The sequence below is a fragment of the Rhinoderma darwinii genome, chromosome 5, assembly GCF_050947455.1.
Source record: "Rhinoderma darwinii isolate aRhiDar2 chromosome 5, aRhiDar2.hap1, whole genome shotgun sequence".
NCBI classification, from domain to species: Eukaryota; Metazoa; Chordata; class Amphibia; order Anura; family Rhinodermatidae; genus Rhinoderma; species Rhinoderma darwinii.
In genome coordinates, this window is record NC_134691.1 from 292518612 (window position 1) to 292542840 (window position 24229).

The 24229-nt window shown below is 40.7% G+C and overlaps 1 protein-coding gene across 1 annotated transcript; it reads right to left on the bottom strand.

Moving 5' to 3' along the window:
* Window positions 1-962: 962 nt before the first annotated feature.
* Window positions 963-19608, bottom strand: LOC142652954 (protein QNR-71-like). The gene is made up of 11 exons (XM_075828661.1): window positions 19542-19608; window positions 11521-11673; window positions 11303-11446; window positions 11064-11228; window positions 4553-4711; window positions 3276-3644; window positions 2780-2941; window positions 2590-2692; window positions 2308-2510; window positions 1584-1674; window positions 963-1180 (listed from the first exon to the last, which is right to left on the bottom strand). Exons 1-11 carry the CDS (start codon window positions 19606-19608, stop codon window positions 1030-1032), a joined length of 1767 nt encoding a protein of 588 aa, XP_075684776.1. The 3' UTR covers window positions 963-1029.
* Window positions 19609-24229: the final 4621 nt, after the last annotated feature.

The window sequence follows — 24229 nt, forward strand, 5'->3', positions numbered from 1 at the left end:
CTACAGGCCATGTTAGAGCTTTTTAACTTACAGGATCGCTGCTTGGTTTGGCATGAGGACTAAGGCCTCATGCACACGACCGTATTTGCAAATACAGTTCCATTTTGCTTTATGATGGTCATCAGCAACGTACCCATTTCTGCTGAATGGTATCCGCAAATACGGTCCATAGTGCATCCGTATATACGGATCCGCAAAAAATAAATAAATGTCTGGTTGATGGGAAATCCCCTTTGTGTTGCTTCGCAACACTTCTGTATTTGCAGATGGCTATCCGTTGCGTTTTTGCGGACACACCTCCGTAGCCATCCGCATTTTTGCCTTCCCCATAGACTTCTATGAAGGAGTCCGTGCCGCAATTGCGGACCAAAACCAGACATTCGCCATAATTCCGGGCACAGTTCTGCGGAACGGACATTCAGCCGTAGCATTACAATGGAAGTGAATGGTCCGTTTTTTTGCGGACCGCAATTGAGGTCTGCAAAAACTGAGGTTTTTTACGGTCGTGTGCATAGGGCCTAAGGGAGCAGCGTTTGTTGGGTAGACTGGTTAAAGCAGGCAGCACCATAAATTCGTTGCAATTTGGCCAGTATCTGAGGAAAGGTGTGGTGGCATGGCACACAATGAAGAACCCATCTCACCTGGGGCATGGTCACCTTTAGGCAGGTTTAGTCTACCAAAGTTTTTTTGTTGTGCTTTTTTTTTTTTTTTTTTTTTTAACAGGTTTAATCTGATTTAAATGTATTTGTGTCTTAGATTGTTGTAGGTGTTGTATTTTTAAACGGGAGGATTCCTCATATTTGGACAAGGACATACTTTCCTATGCTTATCGGCTTTTCTTCTAGGACTTTAGTAAACAGGAGATTATAGAACAATACTGTTAAGAAATATTGCATCTGTTATGGTTTCAGACTGCAAGAATTTAAATAAATGAGCTACTTTATTGACAAGTATTCCTACTACAGAGTAATCACTTTACATGACCAGCAGAATACCAACACACGGCAGACATTCAAGTTTTAAGCAGAGTTATATTATTGTAGCCTTGCTTCTCAGGAGTGGATCATTCTCATGGTTTTGGTTGAAGAGAACATCTTTGATCTGACTGAAATACACAGAGATTCCATCACCACTCCTTCCAGCTGATGCATTTGCAATAGGTTTGTATTGCTTGGATTTCCTAGGAGAAAAATAAATTTATATGATTAGGAAACAAAAATTACTGCACACTTTAGTAAAAAGTATATAGATTTGCAGTTAATGGGCTACCAAGACAAGGCGGTCTTTATGACAGGGTTCTGACAGTTTTGCACAAGGCAATCTACAATTGTGCTAGATCAGCATGTCATCACGTAATGTTAACCTATAGGAGGGGGGGGGGGGGTCTCACATGAGCGTCAGCTCAATAGGAGGAGCCTGGCATCATGTAGTATATATATATAGTATCCTTAGGCCAGTAAGTGAGGGGAATATGTAAGCATGCTATAGAGAGGACATTAGGTTTCGGTGGAGGTTTTGGACGTTGAAATCTAGACTACTTTAATACCATTACATGGGTAATCGAAAATGCAGTAATAACTCACTTGTACAAGGCAATGCCAATTACCAAAGCAACAAGAGCAACCAAACCTATAGGAAAAAGTACTGCATAAACAGTCTGTGGTGATCTAGAACCTAGAAATGGGAGGAGAAAAAAAATGAAATTGTCAAAATACTAGTGGCTTCTAATATGTACTGTTATACAAGTAAAATAAATAGTTTTTATCCATTTAATGGGTGACAGATGCTGCAGCTGTTTGTTCCTTATTTACATGTCCCAATTAGTAACCACCAAACTGCATTTTTCTTCTAAGCTATTTTTTGGTCCCTTCATTTTAGGCAGGAGTTTTAAAAAAACATTTGGGAGAGCAACACCACCTCAAGGCCCCTTAAAGGAACAATGAACCTAACAACTAAATGGGACGTGAACTGGTCCACAGTCAGTCTGCAGGATATTCTACATGTTCCCAAAACAAACTTGTAGAAATCATGGAGAACAAGTTATTTTTCGCTTATCTTTTCCATATTTTTTGGCTGGTGAGTGACTTGGGTGGGGAGCAGAGGCTCCTGTGCCATGGCTGATCTCCTGGAACACAAGATTAACTTTTATATTCCTGCTTTGAATTGCAATTGGAGGGGGAAGAGCTAGGATTATTATTATTATTATAAAAGTCTTCAACTTACACAAGATGTTGCTGTAAGGGGGATATTGTTAAGACTATCACCTAGCTTGTATAGAATGGACAATCTTTCATAGGCATCACTTACCATCATCTATAGACACCAGAGTACTAGCGAGAGCCAAACTTGCACCGTCACTCAATGTAATATTTACACAGTAGGATCCAGGCTCAAATGCTCTTCTCAGGGTCAGCAAGCATTGATCAGAAGATGGAAGTACATCACAGACCATGTCCTGGGGAACCATGCAACTAGCATCTGAGACTACTGTGCAGGCATCTGTAGGCAAGCTGAAAGAACAGAGGTCGTCTCAAAGAACAGCATTTTCAGTGTCACAGAATTTTGTTTTCATTCTGTTTATAGACATACCTTCCTTGGCAAGTCACCACAAAGTCAATTACAGAGTTTTCAGTCTGAGGTGTAGATACTTGAACACGTGTCATTTCAACAATGTTGACATCAAGGATACCATCTATAGTGGAGAAAAGGAATGAAGGCTCTTCTAGGCACTGATCATTCTAAAGCTACAGTAGCAGTGTCAAAAATGTCAGCGACTAACCTACAACTGTAATCTTGGTGTTGTAATATCCATATCTGTATATGAAGCAGCCAGGGGCAGGAGTTCTAGGTGGCATGGTTGTATGAACAGTAGTAACATTTGGCATTTCAGTTGTCATTGGAAAAGTTTCAGTTTCAGACGGTGGCAGTTCTGTAGAGTTATCTGCAATGAGGAAAAACAAAGATTACAGCCCCGTGCACGAAGCCATATTACAGCCCAGTGTTGCAGAGCTTTACTAGATCACCCGAAGAGGTATAGTAAGGCCCAAGTACATGTTCATATGCCTCAGATTTCTTTGTACTGAATCCAGTGGAAAAAAAAAAAAAAAAGCAGAGATCACTGCATATGTTATATAATGGAGAAATTCTTCCCTAGAACTTTGGCAAAATCTTCCCTACATATAGCACCCCACAATATTCAAGTCCCAGTGGCTCCATGAGCCCTAAAACAACCTGCAATCATAGAATAAGCGTGAATAAATGTGGTTTTTGCTTACCAGTGGAATTGTCAGTGGTGAGAGTTCTGGTGGTTGTTAGTAGATGTGTTGTAGGGACTGGAGTGGATGTTGTAGGGACTGGAGTGGGTGTAACAGGTTTACATGGGCCAGGAATGGCAGCTTTGATGGTCAAATGAACACTAAAATTTCCAAGCAATGTATAAGTATGACTAGATACTGGGTTATTGGAAACAAATGATCCACTACCATCACCATAGCCCCAGTCAAATGTCAATTCAGATTTATTAAGATAATGGCTTGGATCATAGATTTGGATATCAAATTGAATTGGGGAATCCTTAATGAAGATACTGTCTGAGGAATTCTTGTCATTCTTCTGGGAAAGGTTCACATAAAATGGAATTTGATCTTGGAAAGAGGAAGAAAAATAATTCAGTTTGTGCATCAAACATTTTAAAAAGTTAGATATAAATATTACTCAGCTAAACACTGCTACAATAGAGCATTGTGAGTGTTGGTGGTGCTTGAACAGTGGTTGAAAAAGCATACAAAGTATCCTCCAACAATAAGCTGATCACAGGGTGTCCTGCTGCTGGGACCCCTGGTGATTGGCTGCAATCTCTGACAAGTGTTCAATTGCCCTGCAGCGCCATCACTGGGGAAAATGAAGCATTACACAGCTCTCACTGAAATCAATGGGCTATCTACAGATGCAGCAAGTATCTAGAGTGAGAAGCTTTGTAGCTGCATGGTTAACATGTGGAGGGTCCTATACGGCACCCTCAACTCAGAATTCTGTTATTGGGTATTTGAAAATGGGCTTTGTAAATCAGACTACTCCTTTAAAACCCAAAAAGCTGCCAGAGTGTGGGGGAGAATTTCAAACTCTTAAAAGGGGAACTTTACCTTAATGTATAGCATGGTCTACATATTTATGCTTGGTGCCATGTTTTATTCCCCCTAGGTGCAGTCTTCAGAAGTGGCCTGTGCAACCTGGTTTACTTAGGTTGTGGTGAAGTTTATTGCACTGTAAGATTGGGGCTGTTTATTTGTACAGGTGTTGGCTCACTGGCATGGCCCAGTTAGCTTGGTGCAATTATCCACCTGGCTGAACTGTGTCCAAGAACTGCGAGTCAAGATACGTGGCAATATACCTGCTGCAGCATGTATACAGTGAAGGAAGGCCTAGAGAAGTTTAGCTACCAGAAACATTTCAGCTGCACAGGGCAGTAAACCACCCAGGCCCTCCCTCAAGCGTGCACTGGAGTTTAATAGCCACAATATAAAAATTAATATTTGCAAATTTCACAACTTACCAGTTACAACATAGATACTGCTTGCTTTAGCAACTGGGTAATGTCTCCGATAACCTTTCCTGAAGACAGTGACCTCAATCATTTGTGTGCCGGCTGTGATGTTTGTAGTATTTATGGACAGAATAGCAGAAGATCTCCCAATCTTTTGGTAATACTGGCCTAATAAGAAAGAACACAAGTCTTGAATTGGCTATATGGATTAAACAAACATGTATATGCTAGTATTGCTTTCATAGAATACGTATAATGCCCAAGCATGATTATCATAAGAGCCTTGTTGTCTAATGGTCGGCCTCCATGATGCATCTTAAAAAGGTACCGGTCACGCCAAAACAGGTAGTCCGATCGGCAGGCGGCATGTTAGAGCGGAGTAGATTAGTATTTAGGTTGTGTGGGAAAATATTCAGTAGAACTAGCAATTTATGGATTTAAATCCCTGTTTATTCTGGGCTATGGAGTCAAGTGGGCGATCCTACTAAATTGTATGCAATCAAACAGGAAAGGCTGTAGATCATGGAGTGACACCACCTCTGGACTCCCAAGCCCAGACCGAGCAGGGATTTAACAAGTTAAAAAGGAAGGAATGATCCAGCGATGTGTGATAAAGGTGGGGGAAACTCTGTTCCCACTTTATTAGAAAAATCAAATCACAATGGATAAAACGAAATAACGAACAACACCAGGAGGGTGACAAGGTGGTGGAATTGGCACGATATGAAGCCTACGCGTTTCAAGCACTTGAAGTGCTCTTACTCATGGCTCGGACAAATGAGCTACTGCAAGGCATGGGGGTAAATGTATCCTGGAGAAAGTGGGAGGATGTACTTGGAACGTAACAACGCCCAATGGTATGTTAATTTCAACTCTAGTGACGTAACAACGCCCAATAGAATGTTAATTTCAACTCCAGGAAACGAATTTCGTAGGAAGGTATGTATCCTATACGATATAGACATAATACTAAATAGGTTGGAAAGTGGCTGAAATGTAACCCCCCAGGAAAGTGTTCGAACTGTCAATGAAAATATATAAAGATGTACATATATTTAGCACTTGCAGAGCGTCATGAGTCGTAAACAGTTGTGTCAGAAAAAAGGAAAAGGAATAACATATGGGAAACATTTGCAATGAAAGTGACATAAAACAATAACTATACAAAATGCATAACACGATACAGAATATATTACACAAGAATATGTAAATATATAATAATAATATAGTTCTTCAGCCGAAATACTAATAAAGTCGGCAAATGAGAATAACAATAAACTTGCTAGTTGTACATTCTTGTTGAAATTTAAGTAACGAGTTGTGAAGTAAAAATTGTTTGGCAAATAAATGTGATGGATACTGATAAATGAAGGGGAATTAATTCCCATACGGGTGATATTTGCACTGGTAAAATATGAAAGATAAAAACGGAATATCTAGATAACAAATCATATATATACACACTAGACTGATACATGCATATTATTATGAATGAATGTAATGCGACACTACAATTTTAGAGATCAATGAATAAAAAAATTGTAAGAACATTATGTCCCATAATTGGCCTAAATGATATATTGTTGGTTCAATATACAAAAAGAAGCTAGTATATGACACAAGACATGAAAACAATACCACCAGAATTCCCAAATATATAAGGGACTAGATGATATATAAATTTCAATAATGAAACATTAATTCCTTTCGGAGATTGAGACCTTGTGGAAATCTGGTGTTTAGATGGTAGATCCAGAATGCCTCCCGTGTTTGTAACCTATGTTTGTAATCTCCTCCTCTATTCATTTTAGTCATTTTTTCTATGGCATAAATTTGAAAGGAGTCGATGTTCCTGTTGTGACAGGTGATAAAGTGCCTACTAACATTTGAAATGTTGACAATGGCCGGGTTCCTGATGTAACTAAGATGTTCTAATATCCTGACCTTCAGTTTCCTCGTAGTGCAACCCACATATTTTAGATTGCAGTGTGAACATTCAACTATGTAGACAACATGGTCACTATTGCAATTAATATAGGTTTTGATGGGGAAACTAGTTGTTTCGTTGGAGTTAGAAAAAGTTTTGGTGATTTTACTGAAAGTGCAAACTCTGCACGGATGGGACCCACATTTATAGTACCCCGTATATTGTAACCAAGTGGGTGGCTTATTGATAGATGGCAAATGTGAAGGGGAAAGGATATTACCCAAAGTTGGAGCTCGACGGGAAACTATGCGGTACCCATTTTTTAATATAGACTCTAATTTTGGATCCTCAAACAGTATTGGGATATACCGGTGAACCATGTCCCGTATTTCTTTAAATTGGTTATTGTATTGCAAATTTAGCGTTGGTTTGGACGAATTATTATTTTTTATTACATCCCTGTTTGAATGGTGTATGGAAAGTAAGTCTTTCCTATCTTTTAGGTTGACAATGGCCTGAGCCCTATTAAGGGTCCATCTTTTATAGCCTCTGTTTGTGAGTTTGTTACATATATTAGCTTGTTCCAGCAAAAAACCTTGGTTGGTAGTGCAGTTTCTGAAACTGCACTACCAACCAAGGTTTTTTGCTGGAACAAGCTAATATATGTAACAAACTCACAAACAGAGGCTATAAAAGATGGACCCTTAATAGGGCTCAGGCCATTGTCAACCTAAAAGATAGGAAAGACTTACTTTCCATACACCATTCAAACAGGGATGTAATAAAAAATAATAATTCGTCCAAACCAACGCTAAATTTGCAATACAATAACCAATTTAAAGAAATACGGGACATGGTTCACCGGTATATCCCAATACTGTTTGAGGATCCAAAATTAGAGTCTATATTAAAAAATGGGTACCGCATAGTTTCCCGTCGAGCTCCAACTTTGGGTAATATCCTTTCCCCTTCACATTTGCCATCTATCAATAAGCCACCCACTTGGTTACAATATACGGGGTACTATAAATGTGGGTCCCATCCGTGCAGAGTTTGCACTTTCAGTAAAATCACCAAAACTTTTTCTAACTCCAACGAAACAACTAGTTTCCCCATCAAAACCTATATTAATTGCAATAGTGACCATGTTGTCTACATAGTTGAATGTTCACACTGCAATCTAAAATATGTGGGTTGCACTACGAGGAAACTGAAGGTCAGGATATTAGAACATCTTAGTTACATCAGGAACCCGGCCATTGTCAACATTTCAAATGTTAGTAGGCACTTTATCACCTGTCACAACAGGAACATCGACTCCTTTCAAATTTATGCCATAGAAAAAATGACTAAAATGAATAGAGGAGGAGATTACAAACATAGGTTACAAACACGGGAGGCATTCTGGATCTACCATCTAAACACCAGATTTCCACAAGGTCTCAATCTCCGAAAGGAATTAATGTTTCATTATTGAAATTTATATATCATCTAGTCCCTTATATATTTGGGAATTCTGGTGGTATTGTTTTCATGTCTTGTGTCATATACTAGCTTCTTTTTGTATATTGAACCAACAATATATCATTTAGGCCAATTATGGGACATAATGTTCTTACAATTTTTTTATTCATTGATCTCTAAAATTGTAGTGTCGCATTACATTCATTCATAATAATATGCATGTATCAGTCTAGTGTATATATATGATTTGTTATCTAGATATTCCGTTTTTATCTTTCATATTTTACCAGTGCAAATATCACCCGTATGGGAATTAATTCCCCTTCATTTATCAGTATCCATCACATTTATTTGCCAAACAATTTTTACTTCACAACTCGTTACTTAAATTTCAACAAGAATGTACAACTAGCAAGTTTATTGTTATTCTCATTTGCCGACTTTATTAGTATTTCGGCTGAAGAACTATATTATTATTATATATTTACATATTCTTGTGTAATATATTCTGTATCGTGTTATGCATTTTGTATAGTTATTGTTTTATGTCACTTTCATTGCAAATGTTTCCCATATGTTATTCCTTTTCCTTTTTTCTGACACAACTGTTTACGACTCATGACGCTCTGCAAGTGCTAAATATATGTACATCTTTATATATTTTCATTGACAGTTCGAACACTTTCCTGGGGGGTTACATTTCAGCCACTTTCCAACCTATTTAGTATTATGTCTATATCGTATAGGATACATACCTTCCTACGAAATTCGTTTCCTGGAGTTGAAATTAACATTCTATTGGGCGTTGTTACGTTCCAAGTACATCCTCCCACTTTCTCCAGGATACATTTACCCCCATGCCTTGCAGTAGCTCATTTGTCCGAGCCATGAGTAAGAGCACTTCAAGTGCTTGAAACGCGTAGGCTTCATATCGTGCCAATTCCACCACCTTGTCACCCTCCTGGTGTTGTTCGTTATTTCGTTTTATCCATTGTGATTTGATTTTTCTAATAAAGTGGGAACAGAGTTTCCCCCACCTTTATCACACATCGCTGGATCATTCCTTCTTTTTGCTACAGTTTCCTGCCGTGTGCCGTCGCGGCTGATCCGGGCGATATCAGACACAGGAGTGTGAAGCTGGTGAGCTGGAGGTTTCCTCCCATTTCCATTTAACAAGTTACACTGAATCTTTTCCCACAATATCTGCTCAGCTCCTCCTGCTCTATAACAAGCTGCCCATTGATGGGACAGCATGCACAATGTGATGGTTCCCATGAAGCCCCTAGGGTAACGCAATTATATTCAGAGACATTTCAGTTTTAAAGTTACCAAATACTGTCTTGGTGATTATATTATCCCTGTCATTTGCTCTTCAAAGGGGTACACGTCAGGGATGCCCCTTATCGCCCGCTCTATTTAGTTTAGCAATTGAGGCATTAGCTTTGCAGATACGTTCCTCTCCACTTATAACGGGTATAACTGTAGCAGATAGTACAGACACCATTGGTCTCTATGCAGATGACATGTTGCTTTTCATGGACAGAGTGCAGGATACCCTTCCCTCGGTTATAAATCTTATTGAACGTTGGACAATATTCCGGTCTTTCTATTAATTGGGGGAAATCATCTCTTATGTCCCTGTCCAAAGTACAGCCCCCTGGCCTGTCTGAGTTGTCACCATTGCCTTTAGTAGAAAATTGCAAATATCTTGGCATATTTATAACTAAACTTCCAGATGTTGACCTTTCTTTAAACTGGTTAACGCTATTGGACTTGACCCGTTCTAAATTTAATACATGGGGTAAATTGTCTTTATTGGTCCCTGGCTGTATAAACCTGGTTAAAATGATTGTTGCCTTAATTTTTTATATGCCCTTCAACATAGCCCCGTTGTTGTACCTAAATCATTTTTTAAACAGCTTAATCCTGGTTATCACCGTTTATATGGGGTAATTCTAGACCCAAACTTAGGGTATCCACGCTCCAAAGGCCCAAGTCACTGGAGGGAACGGTTCTGCCGGTTCTCTTTTTATATTATTTAGCGGGCCAGCTTAAAACCTTAAGTTTCTGGATGCCTGAAAAGGATCTTCCCAACTCAGAGCACCATTTGGCTCATGGGAGTCAGTTTGCTGGGTTCCCTCAAAGTAAATTCTCTCCCTGCCCCTATTAAACCCTTGCCCCTTTACAAGCTAGCTCGTGTGGTTTGGAGACAAGCGGAAAAACAGCTGGGTTACAATGACTGTCTGAAGTGCCTTTCTAGAACAATGCTTCTTACTTTCTTTTAATGCCACCATGGTTATCTCCAGCTATTGGGACTACAGGGAACCTATATGAAGATAATGTCTTATTTTAATTTACTCAGTCGCAGACTAAGTATGACATACCATGAACCCATTTTCATAGGCATCTACAGATTTGTCATATTTTACCAACCCAATTCCATCACTTGAGAATTAACTTAATCTCTTCCTTCCCACTGACAGGAATTCTTAAATCACAGGGTCCGCAAGGACTGATCCACTCTATATACCCACTTATCCATCAGTGAATTCAACACCGCTTGCTGTAGAAAGATGGAAACAATGGATTCCTACAATTCAGTCAGATGATTGGAATGATATTTTGGAATCCCATCTTCATGTTTCCCCATCCACAAATAAAATTATCCAGTTATGTATAATACACTAAGCCTATTTAACCCCGGTTAAGATATTCAAAATGGGGTGATTGCCTTCTTCAGACTTTTTGAGATGCCATGTTCCAGAGGCAGATTTTTGGCATATGATGTGGTCATGTACCCTCATTAGGGACTTTTGGAAAGACATACTATCACCGTTATATTCTTTATTACATGTAAGCATTTCTTTATGTCCTAAGATATGTTTGTTTTGTATATTGGATGGGGAGGCATGAAATCACCATAATGGAATTTTTTTGGAGAGAAACGGTTTCTAGCACAAAAAACTATAGCACAACATTGGATGAATGATCGACTTCCCTCCATTGGTCATTGGAAGGGATTGGTAAATTCTGTGATCTTTTGAGAAGGTTGTATTTCTGAATCGTGGTTGTAGTACTAAGTTTCCTAAAATTTGGATCTTGGTCTTAGGCGCTACCCAAGATCCTTACCTTGTGTGGAGAAGATGTAAATGAAGTTATGTCTTCTCCACTGGGGGTGATGTGGGAACGAGCTTCCATCTGGAAAGTTGTTGGCAAAACTGCAGTTTGCTTCATCACAGAAATCCATCCACTTGGTCCAGTTATACACATATTGGTCTGGGGAGCTGGTGGAGACTAAATAGACAATTTATTGTAATGCCATCTAAATATCTATTATGCATTGTACACTACGGTTTCACTGCATTTACCATTTCCACATCCTCTTTCATAAACTACGTCTCCATCTTCATTTTCTTTTTGACATCTGGGAAACTGTAGGGTCACGGCAAAAGTCACATTTGACCCTATCAGTACAGGACTGTCAGTGGTCAACAATGCCACCACTTTGCCACCTAGATAACAGATTAAGCCAGCATGATTTTAAGTCACATTTACAATTTCTTATTGAGAATATAGTAATTATCACCTCTCCAGCAGTTTTCCCATCTAGCATCACCAGACTTCCAGGCAGGGTAGAGCTTCTCATCCCATGAGTTGGTATTAGGAGACCAGCCACTTATGTGGTTACTGTGACCTTTAGAGCCAGATCTCCTTCCAAACTCCATTACATCCTGAAACCCTGTAAAGTTTTACATGGTGTCTCAATTCAGAATTGCAAAACCAGAAATTATCTACAGATAATTGTTCTACAAAGTGTATTCAAGCAGATAAATGCCCAGCAATGAATTAAACAAGGCAGTGAAATACCCCTACGTTCCTTGTCACCAAGACACTACAAGAACCAATGGCGGATCATAGGGCGTTTGTCCAAAGTACAACGTAGTTTTGTCACGATTCGCGGCAAAAACAGCAACGAAACGGCATTGTATATGTCCTGCAAAAGGACCTTTAGACATAAGGTCACAACCTCATCTCTGAACAGTAGTAATAACTTCAGAGACCTGCTGGTCACATGACCACAGGTCCATGAGCAGCAGCAAGACTCCACAGAGAAGACGGAGTTGAGCTGCTATGCAAGTATAAGGGGTCTGTATCAGTTTAAGGGGTTTAGGGTCTGTATATTTAGGGGTCTGTTTTAGTTTGACGTCTGGGGTCTATTTAGGGGGCCTGCTCTAAGGTCTATTAGTTTAGGGGTCTGTATTACTTAACCCCTACCCGCAAAATCACGTACAGTTACGTCATGGGAGATGGACTGTTCCCGCATCTCCACGTAACTGTACGTCATGGAGATGAAGCTGGCTCAGGAGCTGAGCCAGCGACATCACCGCCAGGTGACAGCTGTATGTTACAGCTGGCACTCTGAGGTATCGGCCAGGACCGGAGCTAGCCTCCGATCGATTAACCCCTCACATGCTGCATTGAATAGCGATCGCAGCATGTGAGGAGTTTATAGCCACCGGCGCCCCAGCAATGTGATCGCTGGGTTGCCGGTGGCTGCAAAGGTGATCGGAGGGCTAATGCTTACCTCCCGGTCCGCCAGCAACGGAATCCTCCTATGCCCCGTCGTCGGCGGGGCCCAGGAGGCTTCCGGTACCATCGGCAAGATGGCGCCGGCTCAGCTTCCGGCTCAGAAGCTGAGCCGGCGTCATCAGCAGTGGGTGTCCGCTGTATGTTACAGCGGACACCCGATCTATATCGCCAGGAACCGGAGCTAGCTCCGATTCCTGGCATTAACCCCTTCGATGCAGCGAGCCATTGTGATTGCTGCATCCTAGAGGTTTGTAGCAAATCGTCAGCCTTGCCACGCGATGGCAAGGCTGGCGACTGCTACCATGGCAACAGGAGCCCTAACTATGGACTCCTGTCTGCCATTACGTAAGCTGATTAGGCCCCGCCCAGAGGCGGAGCCTGATCAGCTTGCTGTCAGTGAACTACTGACAGTTCTAATACATTGCACTACATAGGTAATGCAATGTATTAGAACATCAAACAAACTGTTGGACCTTCAAGTCCCCTAGTGAGACTAAAAGAAAAGTGTATAAAAATAGTGTCAAAAAAGTAAAAATAAAAGTTGTACAAAAATACAATAAAAGTTTCAAATAATAACACAACACAATCGCCCTTTTTCCCTTGTCATTATTGAAAAAAATAATAAAGCCATACATATTTGGTATCGCTGCGACCGTAACGACCTGAACTATAAAATTATTATGTTATTTATTCCGCACAGTGAACGCCGTAAAAAAAAAAAAAAAACTAAAAAATACTGACAATTGCTATTTTTTGGTCACTTTGTCTTCCAAAAATTGAAATAAAAGTGATCAAAAAGTCGCATGTACCTAAAAATGGTACCTATAAAAACTATAACTCGTCTCGCTAAAAACAAGCCCCCATACAGCTCCGTCGACGAAAAATGTAAAACCGTTATGGCTCACAACTTGGCGACAGAAAAAATCCACTCTTTACAAAAGTTATTTTATTGTGCAAAAAGTTGTAAAACATAAAAAGTGCTATAAATTAGGTATCACCGGAATCGGACTGACCCGCAGAATAAAGGTAACATGTAATTTATAACACGTGGCGAACGCTGTATAAAAAGAACTAAAAAAATATGCCAGAATTGCTGTTTTTTGGTCACCTTGCCTCCCAAAAAAAAAAAAAAAAAAAAAAGGGATAAGTGATCAAAAAGCGCGTGTACCCCAAAATGGTACCAATAAAAACCACAGCTCGTCACACACAAAAAAAAACAAAAAAAAAAAAACAGCCCTCATACCACTAAGTCTATGAAAAAATAAAAATTAGTCAAGGCACCAATAAGCCAGGAAATAAAAATATGCAGTTGTGCCGGCCCGAGGGGAACGTTTCAAGTGGCGAATTATCAAGGCCCCTAAAATTAGGGATCCAGGAAGGGGAGGGCCCAAACATATCTGCTGGAAGTGAGGGTGCCCGTATTATACCAGGACAACACTTTCCCAGCAAAATTCCCCAAACTTCAAAGGTGCGGAGTGCAGACCAAAAGGGGGATAAGTAAAGACCATTTATTAGTGCGACACCGGCCTGTGCAGAAAGGATTGTGTCACAGCATAACACACGTCTATGGATTATTTTATTGGTGTTTTTTACCCCACTATACCACCTGACTATGCCCCTTATATACTCCGCCCGCCTTACATGTGCCCCCATTGGCATATCTATTGAAAAACCATTTTCACTCTGCAACATCACATGCACACCAATTTCTGCCAATCACCTGTGGGGTTAATATGCTCACTACACCCCTAGGTGAATACCTTGAGGGGTGTAGTTTCCAAAATGGGGTCACTTTTGGGGGGGGGGGGGGAATCCACTGTTTTGGTCCCACAGGGACTTTGCAAATGCAACATAGCGCCCAGAAACCAATCCAGCAAAATCTGTACTCCAAAAGCCAAATGGCGCTCCTTCCCTTCTGTGCCCTACTCTGTGCCTAAACAGTAGTTTATGACCACATATGTGGTTTTGTCATACACAAGGAGAAGTTGCTTTACAAGTGTTGGGGTGCTCTTTTACATTTATTTGTTGAGAATATGAAACATTTTCAGCTAAAACTACGTCTTATTGAAGAAAAAGGAATTTTTTATTTTCACTGCCCAATTCTAATAAAATCTATGAAACACCTGTGGGGTCAAAATGCTCACTACACCCCTAGATGGATTCCTCAAGGGGTGTAGTTTCGTGAATAGTCACTTTTGGGGAGTTTTCCACTGTACTGGTACCTTAGCTTTGCAAAAGGGACATGGTGTCAAGAAACCAATCCAGCAAAATCTGTGCTCCAAAAGCCAAATGGCACTCCTCTTCTGATCCTTGCCGTGTGCCCAAACAGCAGTTTAACCACAAATGGGGTATTGCCGTACTCCAGAGAAGCTGCTTTACAAATGTTGGGGTTCATTTATTCCTTTATTTGTTGAGAATATGAAACATTTTCAGCTAAAGCTACGTCTTATTGAAGAAAAAGGAATTTTTTATTTTCACTGCCCAATTCTAATAAAATCTATGAAACCCCTGTGGGTTCAAAATGCTCACTACTACCCTAGATGGATTCTTCAAGGGGTGTAGTTTCCTAAATGGAGTCACTTTTTTGGTGTTTTCACTGTTTTGGTCCCTTAGGGGCTTTGCAATTGCGACGTGGTCTCCGCAAACCATTCCTGCTAAATTTGAGCTCCAAAAGCCAAATGGCGCTCTTTCCCTTCTAAGCTCCGCCGTGTGTCCAAAAAGCCGTTTATGACCACATGCGGGGTATTGTTTTACTCGGGAGAAATTGCTTTACAAAAGTAGTGGTGCATTTTCTCCTTTTAGTCCTTGTGGAAATTAGAAAAACATTAGCTAAACCTACATTTTCTTTGAAAGAATGTAGATTTTCATTTTCACGGCCTACTTCCAATAATTTCTGCAAAAAACCTGCGGGGTCAAAATGCTCGCTATACCCCTAGATAATTTCCTCAAGGGGTATAGTTTACAAAATGGTGTCACTTTTGGGGGATTTCCACTGTTTGTGCCGCAAGAGCCTTTCAGACCCGACATGGAGCCTAAAATATTTTCTAATAAAAAGGAGGCCCCAAAATCCTCTAGGTGCTCCTTTGCTTCTGAGGCCGGTGCTTCAGTCCATTACCGCACTAGGGCCACATGTGGGGTATTTCTAAAAACTGCAGAATCTGGGCAATAGATATTGAGTTGCGTTTCTCTGGTTAAACTTTGTGTTACAAAAAAAAAAAAATAGATGAAAAATGAATTTCTGCAAAAAAAAAAAAAAAAAAGAAATTTGAACATTTCACATCTACTTTGCCTTAATTCCTGTGAAATATCTAAAGGGTTAAGAAACTTTCTAAATGCTGTTTTGAATACTTTGAGGGGTGAAGTTTTTAAAATGGGGTGACTTAGAGGGTTTCTAATATATAAGGCCCTAAAATCCACTTCACATCTGAACTGGCCCCTGTAAAAATAGCCTTTTGAAATTTTCTTGAAAATGTGAGAAATTGCTGCTAAAGTTCTAAGCCTTGCGATGTCATAGAAAAATAAAAGGATGTTCAAAAAACGATGCCAATCTAAAGTAGACATATGGGTGATGTTAATTAGCAACAATTGTGTGGTATTACCATCTGTCTTACAAGCTGATACATATAAATTTAGAAAAATGCAAATATTTGCAATTTTTCGCTACATTTTGGTGTTTTTTCACAACTAAATACTTCATGTATCGAGCAAATTTTGCCAGTAACATAAAGTCCAATGTGTCACGAGAAAACAACCTCAGAATCGCTTGGAGAGGTAAAAGCATTCCGGAGTTATTACCACATAAAGTGAAACATGTCAGATTTGAAAAAATTGGCTGTGTCCTGAAGGCCAAAACAGGCTGTGTCTTGAAGGGGTTAAGGGAGTCAGGTTTGGGGTCATTAGTGTAGGGGGTCAGGTCTAGCAATTTAGGAATCTATTAGCTTAGCGGGTCTGTATTAAGGGAGTCAGGTTTGGGGTCATTATTAGTGTAGAGGGTCCAGTCTGAGGTCTGTATTTATTTAGATTTCTTGTTCTGAGATCTGTATTTGTTTAGGGGGGGGTCTGGTCTGGGGACTGCAATAGTTTAGAAGGTCTGGTTCTGTATGTATTCTATGATCTAGTCTGGGGTCCAAATTTATTAGTTTAAGTAAAAGGGGTTGTCCGGGCACATCGATAGGTCATCAGTTTAAAAAACGGTCTGTGCCCAGACAACCCCTTTAATGTATGGTTCTGGACCTTGGTGTCTAAATTTGTGTGTTTCTATAGAGGCTGGAAATGGCTGCAGAAGTGATGGGCAAAGATGTCTCATCAGGAGAAATCGCCATAACGGTCTGCGTCAGATGGACACGAAAAGAACACTACATCACCTGTGAGTCACTGGATCTCTAGGGGTCCTGTCCCCTCTCCTGACATGTCTGTTGTAGGAAATCCTTGTATTCTACATAGCTTTGTGTAGCCAGGACTAATAGACAAATGTGTGCGACCATTCCCAGTCAAGAGGATGTGTGATACTATCAGCAATGGTTGTAGACTGCCAGTATGTAGGGGCACCACTTTTTGACAAGGGGAATCGTAGCACCCATTTGTCAATGCTCGCACAAAAAGGTGGTGTTCACTATAGACACGGTATAGTGGCAGCGAGCGAAAGTTTGGGGGGGGGGGGGTGTTTGGACAGCCCAGGGCCTATGGTCTATTAATCCGCCACTGACAAGAACAGAGTTTACCTTCAATTACAGTATTAAGGAGATACAGCATCTATGTACATTACTCACAGCTCAGAAAAGTTTATTAAAATGGCAATAAAAGAACATACACTGAATGAGATGCAGCTTCTAGGTAACTGTACGGTGGCTATTGTGGAAGTGCCACATAACTTGTAGCTACAAAAGCCACCCCACCTAGCACGTGCCATCAACAATACTGGCTCCAGGTGCCATTTCTTCCCACAGAGTACAGAAGGAGCAACCGGAGAGCCTTTCAGTAATGAGGCATGGATGAGGGGTTTAAGTAGAGGGTGTTCATGCCAGCCAGATTGATCAAGAGTACTAATATTCGGTCGTGTGGGCTAAGTGATCAGCATCTCTGCTCAGGTTTTTGTGTATCGTTTTCAAATATACTTGCAAAATCCTATTGCTAGTGCAAAAATTACTGTTCTCTAGGCGCAGGCAGTAAACACCCCATCCATCAGCGATGAGGAGGTGAAAATATTAGGCCCTGTTCAGAGTTTTGCCACAGTGCTGGTGTTTTTTTACCGCGTGCAAAAAAACTGTGTATCGTTTACTCATACTTGCAAATTCCTATTACCAGTGCAAAAACTACTCTTCTCTAGGCGCAGGCAGTAAAAGTCACTAACACCCCATCCATTAATGATAATGAGGTGAAAATATTAAGGTTCACACTGAGATAGAACTTTAGACTAGTCTGGACTGTAGCATTGGTCCTGCTAGTTCCCAGTAGCAACCAAAAACCACATTTATCTAAAACTAGAGACAAGGGTTGGCCAGCTTCCCAAGATTATGATCAGCCCCAACAGTTACATGAATGATCCTACCATCAACATACCAGATGTAACTAGAAGATCAGGGGCACATACATTCTAAAATAAACACAGAATGGGATTGCACACAGTAGCAGATGTCCGGTCGTAACTGGACCATCAACATACAACATGATTGATTACTTTTTCGGGCAGACATTGGTCGGTTGTGGGCAATTGAGAGAAGGATAACCATTGTCCATGTCGACTCACATTGTGGTGTCTAAAGCCGATCCTGCATGAGATAAGTTCACTTGAAACGGCAATAAGATTTCAATAACCAACACAAGAGAATTAGGTTTTATGCCCTCAAAATACACATGGGCCTGTTCACATCAGCATTGCCCTTCCGGTGAGGGGTTCCGCCTGAGGCTTCCCTCAACAGAAAGGCAAACTGAAACCCTTGATTCCGTTTCCCTCACCATTGATCTCAATGGTGACGTAAACGTTACTAACCGTTTCCATTTGTTACCGTTGTGACAGGGTTCCGTTTTTAACGGTACCAATAGTGCAGTCGACTGCGCTATTGATTCCGTCAAAACAGAACCCTGATGGAAGGGCAACACTGATGTGACCACAGCCTTAGCAACAAAGGATTCCCATTTAAAAATTATGCGCAATCGTACACACCATGCAAATTTCTCTAGGACACACGTATTTAACTAATTTATGCCCTTTAGGCTGGATTCACACAGCAGGTGGTGTCAGTTTAGTGCGTCCAAACATTTCATTAAAGTCTAAAGAAATATAAAATGCACGACATTCAACTGCATTTTGGTTTGTGGCATTTAAGGCAACTTTGGGGGGGATGGGGGTGGTCAGTGGCTTTTTCCAAACGCAGCGTGCTCTGGATATGGCATTTTTCCCATAGGCTTCCTCACAATAATGGAATTGATGTGTATTTCCCGTCCGGAATAGCGGACGGAAGATACAGTAGCAGCAAAGTGGGTGAGATTTAACAAATCTCATCTACACCCTGTGTAAAATTTCTATGTTTCTCGTACTGCATCATGTTAATTACGGCTGCGGAAAGGAACAAATTTATGCATTTTTTTCAGAGGAGATGTCAACATCTGACAGCATTGGAAGAGGAAAAAAAAAATGCGGGAAATGGTGCGGTTTTTCCACAGTGGAATGTCTGCTAGTTTTAAAGGCAACGCTGCAGAAATTTTTGGCAGCAATTCCATTACGTGTGGACAAGCCCTTACAGGACGTAGGACCCATTCAACCAGTGCTAGTAAACACAAAATCAACGTGATGTCAACTATATCCTTCGAGGTGGGTCTATTTACAGCATAAGAACAGACAAACATAGATTTCAGACCTACATTACTGAAGTGCAATGTTTCACTTTCTGTGGGCATACAAGTCACCAGTATACACTCTACATCTTGTAGTACTACAGCTGCTAACCGCCTTACTCTACACCATGACTAAACCAACAAAGCGTAAAACTCCTATACAGATCTTAAAACCTGACTTACGGTTTCCTGCCTGGATGGCTGCGACTAGGCACAGCAGCACTAAACCTTCCACTACTGCAGGCAGCATCTTGGAAGGTGAATGAGCTTGTCAGGGATCAGCACAGCAGAATTTAAACTGGGCTCAACAAGTCACAGCTGCAGGAGATATCAGCCAGTCCCCACGATCCCTCCTCCTGATTATGAGAAGTCTGCAGGCCCATCATGTGATGGAATTAAGGAAAGATGTCTGATTTCAAGAATAGTAGCCGGCCTCCCTGTTTATGTGCTTATCAGTCACTCCCATTAAACTCAAACTTTTTAAGGCCCTGTTCACACAAAGTTTTTTTGCCCGCAGAAAAATCTGAAGGAATTTTGAGGCAGATTTTGACCTTCCTGCAAATTCTTGCCGCGTTTTGATCTGCCTGCAGATTCTTGCCGTGATTTTCGCAGGCTTTTTCACCCGCAGCCATTGAGCGCCATGGGCAAAAAACGCAATGAAAAACGCTTTCTCTGCCTTCCATTGATTTCAAAAGGAGGTCAGAGGCGGAACCGAGGCAAGAAAGAGCATGCCACTTTTTATTACCGCGAGCGGCTAAAAACTACCGTGGAAAAAACCGTCTCCGCTTCCCATTGAAATCAATTTTATCTTGTGGTCTAAATTACAAGTTAAGTTTATTGTTTTGGTCATTATGGTCACGGTGATATCACATATGTGTACTTTTATTTCTTTTTTACTAAATAAAACCACTTTTTTTTAACCCCTTAAGGACGCAGCCTTGTTTTGGCCTTAAGGCTCAGAGCCCAAATCAAACATATTTCACTTTATGTGGTAATAACGTCGGAATGCTTAAACCTATCCAAGTGATTCTGAGATTGTTTTCTCGTGACACATTGGGCTTTATGTTAGTGGTAAAATTTGGACGATATATTCAGCGTTTATTGGTGAAAAAGTGCAAAATTTAGAGAAAATGTATAAAAAATAGAATTTTTCAGAATTTAAATGCATCTGCTTGTAAAACAGACTGTTATACCACCCAAAATAGTTACTAGTTCACATTTTCCATATGTCTACTTTAGATTGGCATCATTTTTTGAACATTCTTTTATTTTTGTTGGACGTTACAAGGCTTAGAACATAAACAGCAATCTCTCATATTTGAAGGAAAATTTCAAAAGCCTTTTTTTTAAGGTACCTGTTCGGTTCCAAAGTGGCTTTGAGGGTCCTATGTATTATAAACCCCAATAAAACACCCCATTTTGAAAACTAGACCCCTCAAAGTATTCAAAACAGCATTTAGAAAGTTTATTTAACCCTTCAGGCATTTCACAGAAATTAAAGCAAAGTAGAGGTAAAATTTGCTAATTAAATTTTTCTTGCTGAATTTCAATTGTATTCAATTTTTTTCTGTAACACAGAAGAAACACTACTAAATATGTATTGTCCAGATTCTGCAGTTTTTAGAAATGTCCCACATGTGTCTCTAGTGCACTCGTGGACTAAAACACAAGCCCCAGAATCAAAGAAGGACCTAGTACATTTTGAGGCCTCTTTTTTATTAGAATATATTTTAGGCAGCATGCCAGGTTTGAAGAGGTGTTGAGGTGCCAAAACAGTAGGAGTCCCACAAAAGTGTCCCCATTTCGGAAACTACACCCCTCAAAGAATTAATTTATGGTTGTTGTTACCATTTTGAACCCACAGTTTTTACATAGCACGTATTTGAATTGGGCTGTGAAATTAACAAAATGTCATTTTTTCCAATAAGATGTCACTTTTGATAAAAATTTCTTATTTTCACAGGGAACAAAATACCCCATTTTGTTGCCCAATTTCTCCTGAGTGCAGCAATACCCCATTTGTGGCGATAAACTGCCGTTTGAGCCTATGGGAGGCCTCAGAAGGGAAGGAGCGCTGTGTGTTCTTTGGAGTGCAGATTTTGCTGGAATGGTTTTCGGGTGCCATGTCGCATTTGCAGAGCCCCAGAGGTATCAAAGCAATGGAAACCCACCAGAAGTGACCCCACTTTGGAAACTACACCCCTCAAGGAATTAATTGATGGGTAATGTGACCATTTAGACCCAATAGTTTCTTCACAGAACTTATTTGAATTGGGCTGGGAATTTAAAAACATTTTTTTTTTCCAATAATATGTCGTTTTAGCTCAAAATTTCTTATTTTCACAAGAAATAAAATACTTCATTTTGTTGCCCAATTTGTCCTGAGTACGGCAATACCCCATTTGTGGTGATAAACTGCCGTTTGGGCCCATGGGAGGGCTCAGTAGGAAATGAGCGCTGTTTGTTCTTTGGAGTCCAGATTTTGCTGGATTGGTTTTCGGGTGCCATGTCGCATTTGCAGAGCCCCAGAGGTATCAAAGCAATGGAAACCCACCAGAAGTGACCCCATTTTGGAAACTACACCCCTCAAGGAATTCATTTATTGGTGTTGTGACCATTTTGACCCCATAGTTTTTTCACATAACTTATTTGAATTGGGCTGGGAATTCAAACAAAATTAATTTTTTCCAATAATATGTAGTTTTGGCTGAAAATTTCTTATTTTCACAAGAAATAAAATACCCCATTTTATTGCCCAATTTGTCTTGAGTGCGGCAATGCCCAATTTGTGGTGATAAACTGACGTTTGGGCCCATGAGAGGGCTCAGAAGGAAAGGATCACCATTTGGCCTACTGGGGATTTTCTGGTGCAAAGTCATGTATGCAGAAGCCCCTGAGGTACCAGTACAGTTGAAACCCGCAAGAAGTGACCCCATTTTAAAAACTACACCTCTTAAGGCATTCATCTAGAGGTGTAGTGAGCATTTTTACCAGAGACATACACCCCATAAACTGTAATGTGGGTTCTCACGGGTATAGCAATACCCTCAATGTGGCTGTTATCAGTTGCCTGGGCACATGGCAGGGCTCAGAAGGGAAAGATGAATGGGATAAGACGTGCGGAGTGCATCAGGGTAAGTAAAACTGGGGTAGATTAAAAATCAAGGGATGTATGATACATTTTGAAGCACTCTTTCATACGGAGCCTTAGTTTTTCGGGACACGTGTCAAATTGATATATTGTGTCCTCCCTTATCCCCCTCTTATAGCAGACTTTGTACCGCTTTTGACTTTTTCCCTCCTTGCCAGTTTGGGGAACTTCTCCTGGAAAGTGTTGCCCTGGTACGATGCATGTGGCCCTGCTTCCAGAAGTACTGGGTGCCCCCCCTTCTTGGTCCCTAAAAACTAGTTTCTTGATAACCACCTCTTGAAATTCCAGGAAAGTTCCCCTCTGGCCTGCACATCGACGTAGCACGTACCCATTGTACAATGGCATCTGTATGATGTGCACGGCCAGCTTCTTATACCACACCGCATGGCGCTGTAGGGCTTCAGGACTTGATCTGACAAGTCCACCCCTCCCATGTACCTATTGTAGTCCAGGATGCAGTCTGGTTTGGGGGTCTCTGTACTGGTACCTCGTACAGGTACATGCGTACTGGTGTGGCATCTCTCTTGTCCTTGTACTTGACACACAATATGTTGCTGCTAGATTGTGCCCTGCTCTAACCCCTTCTTAGTGTTTGCCCAAAAAGAGTCTTAGGGAGGCCTCTCAGATTTCTTCTAGCAGTGCCGCATGCCGCAGGACTTCTGGAAGCGAGGCACTTGAAGAGTGGGATGCTGGTATAAAAATTATCCAGGTAGAGGTGGTAACCCTGGTCCAGCAGTGGGTGCACCAAATCCCACACAATTTTTGCATTAACTCCCAGTAAGGGGGGGCATTCTGGGGGCTGAATACTGGTGTCCTTCCCTTCATATATCCTAAATTTGTAGGTAAACCCTGATGCACTCTCACACAGCTTATACATCTTCACACTATACCTTGCCCTCTTACCCGGCAGGTACTGGCGGAATTGAAGCCTCCCTTTAAAATGTACTAAGGACTCATCAATAGAAATACACTTCTCGGGTGTGTATGCTTGGGAAAATCGGGCACTGAAACGGTCTAATAGGGGTCTCCGTTTATACAAACAGTCAAAACTGCGGTCGTCTTGGAGTAGTCAATTTTCATTAGGAGAAGCGAAGTATTGCCTCATTTTTATTTATTTTTAGGTTCCAGTTCAGTTCTGTAGTTGCTTTGAGGGGCTCATATATTAGAAACCCCTATGAAGCACCCCATTTTAAAAACTAGACCCCTCAAAGTATTCACAACAGCATTTAGAAAGTTTATGAACTCTTTAGGTGTTTCACAGAAATTTAGAGCAAAGTAGAGGTGAAATTTACATATTTATTTTTGTCAGAAAATCCTTTTTATACAATTTTTTTCTATAAGACAAAAGGTTTTACCAGAGAATCGCAACGTAATACTTAATGCCCAGATTCTGCAGTTTTGAGAAATATCCCACATGTGGCCCTAGTGCGGTAATGGACTGAAGCACCGGCCTCCGAAGCAAAGGAGCACCTAGTGGATTTTGAGGCCTCTTTTTTTTTTAGGCACCATGTCCGGTTTGAAGAGGTCTTGTGGTGCCAAAACAGTGGAAACCCCCCAAAAGTGACCCCATTTTGGAAACTAGACCCCTTGAGGAATTTATTGCAGTTTTCATTGGGTGCATGCGGCTTTTTGATCAGTTTTTATTCTATTTTTAGGTGGCGTGATGACTAAAAAACAGCAATTCTACTATTGTTTTTTTATTCTATTTTTTTTACAACGT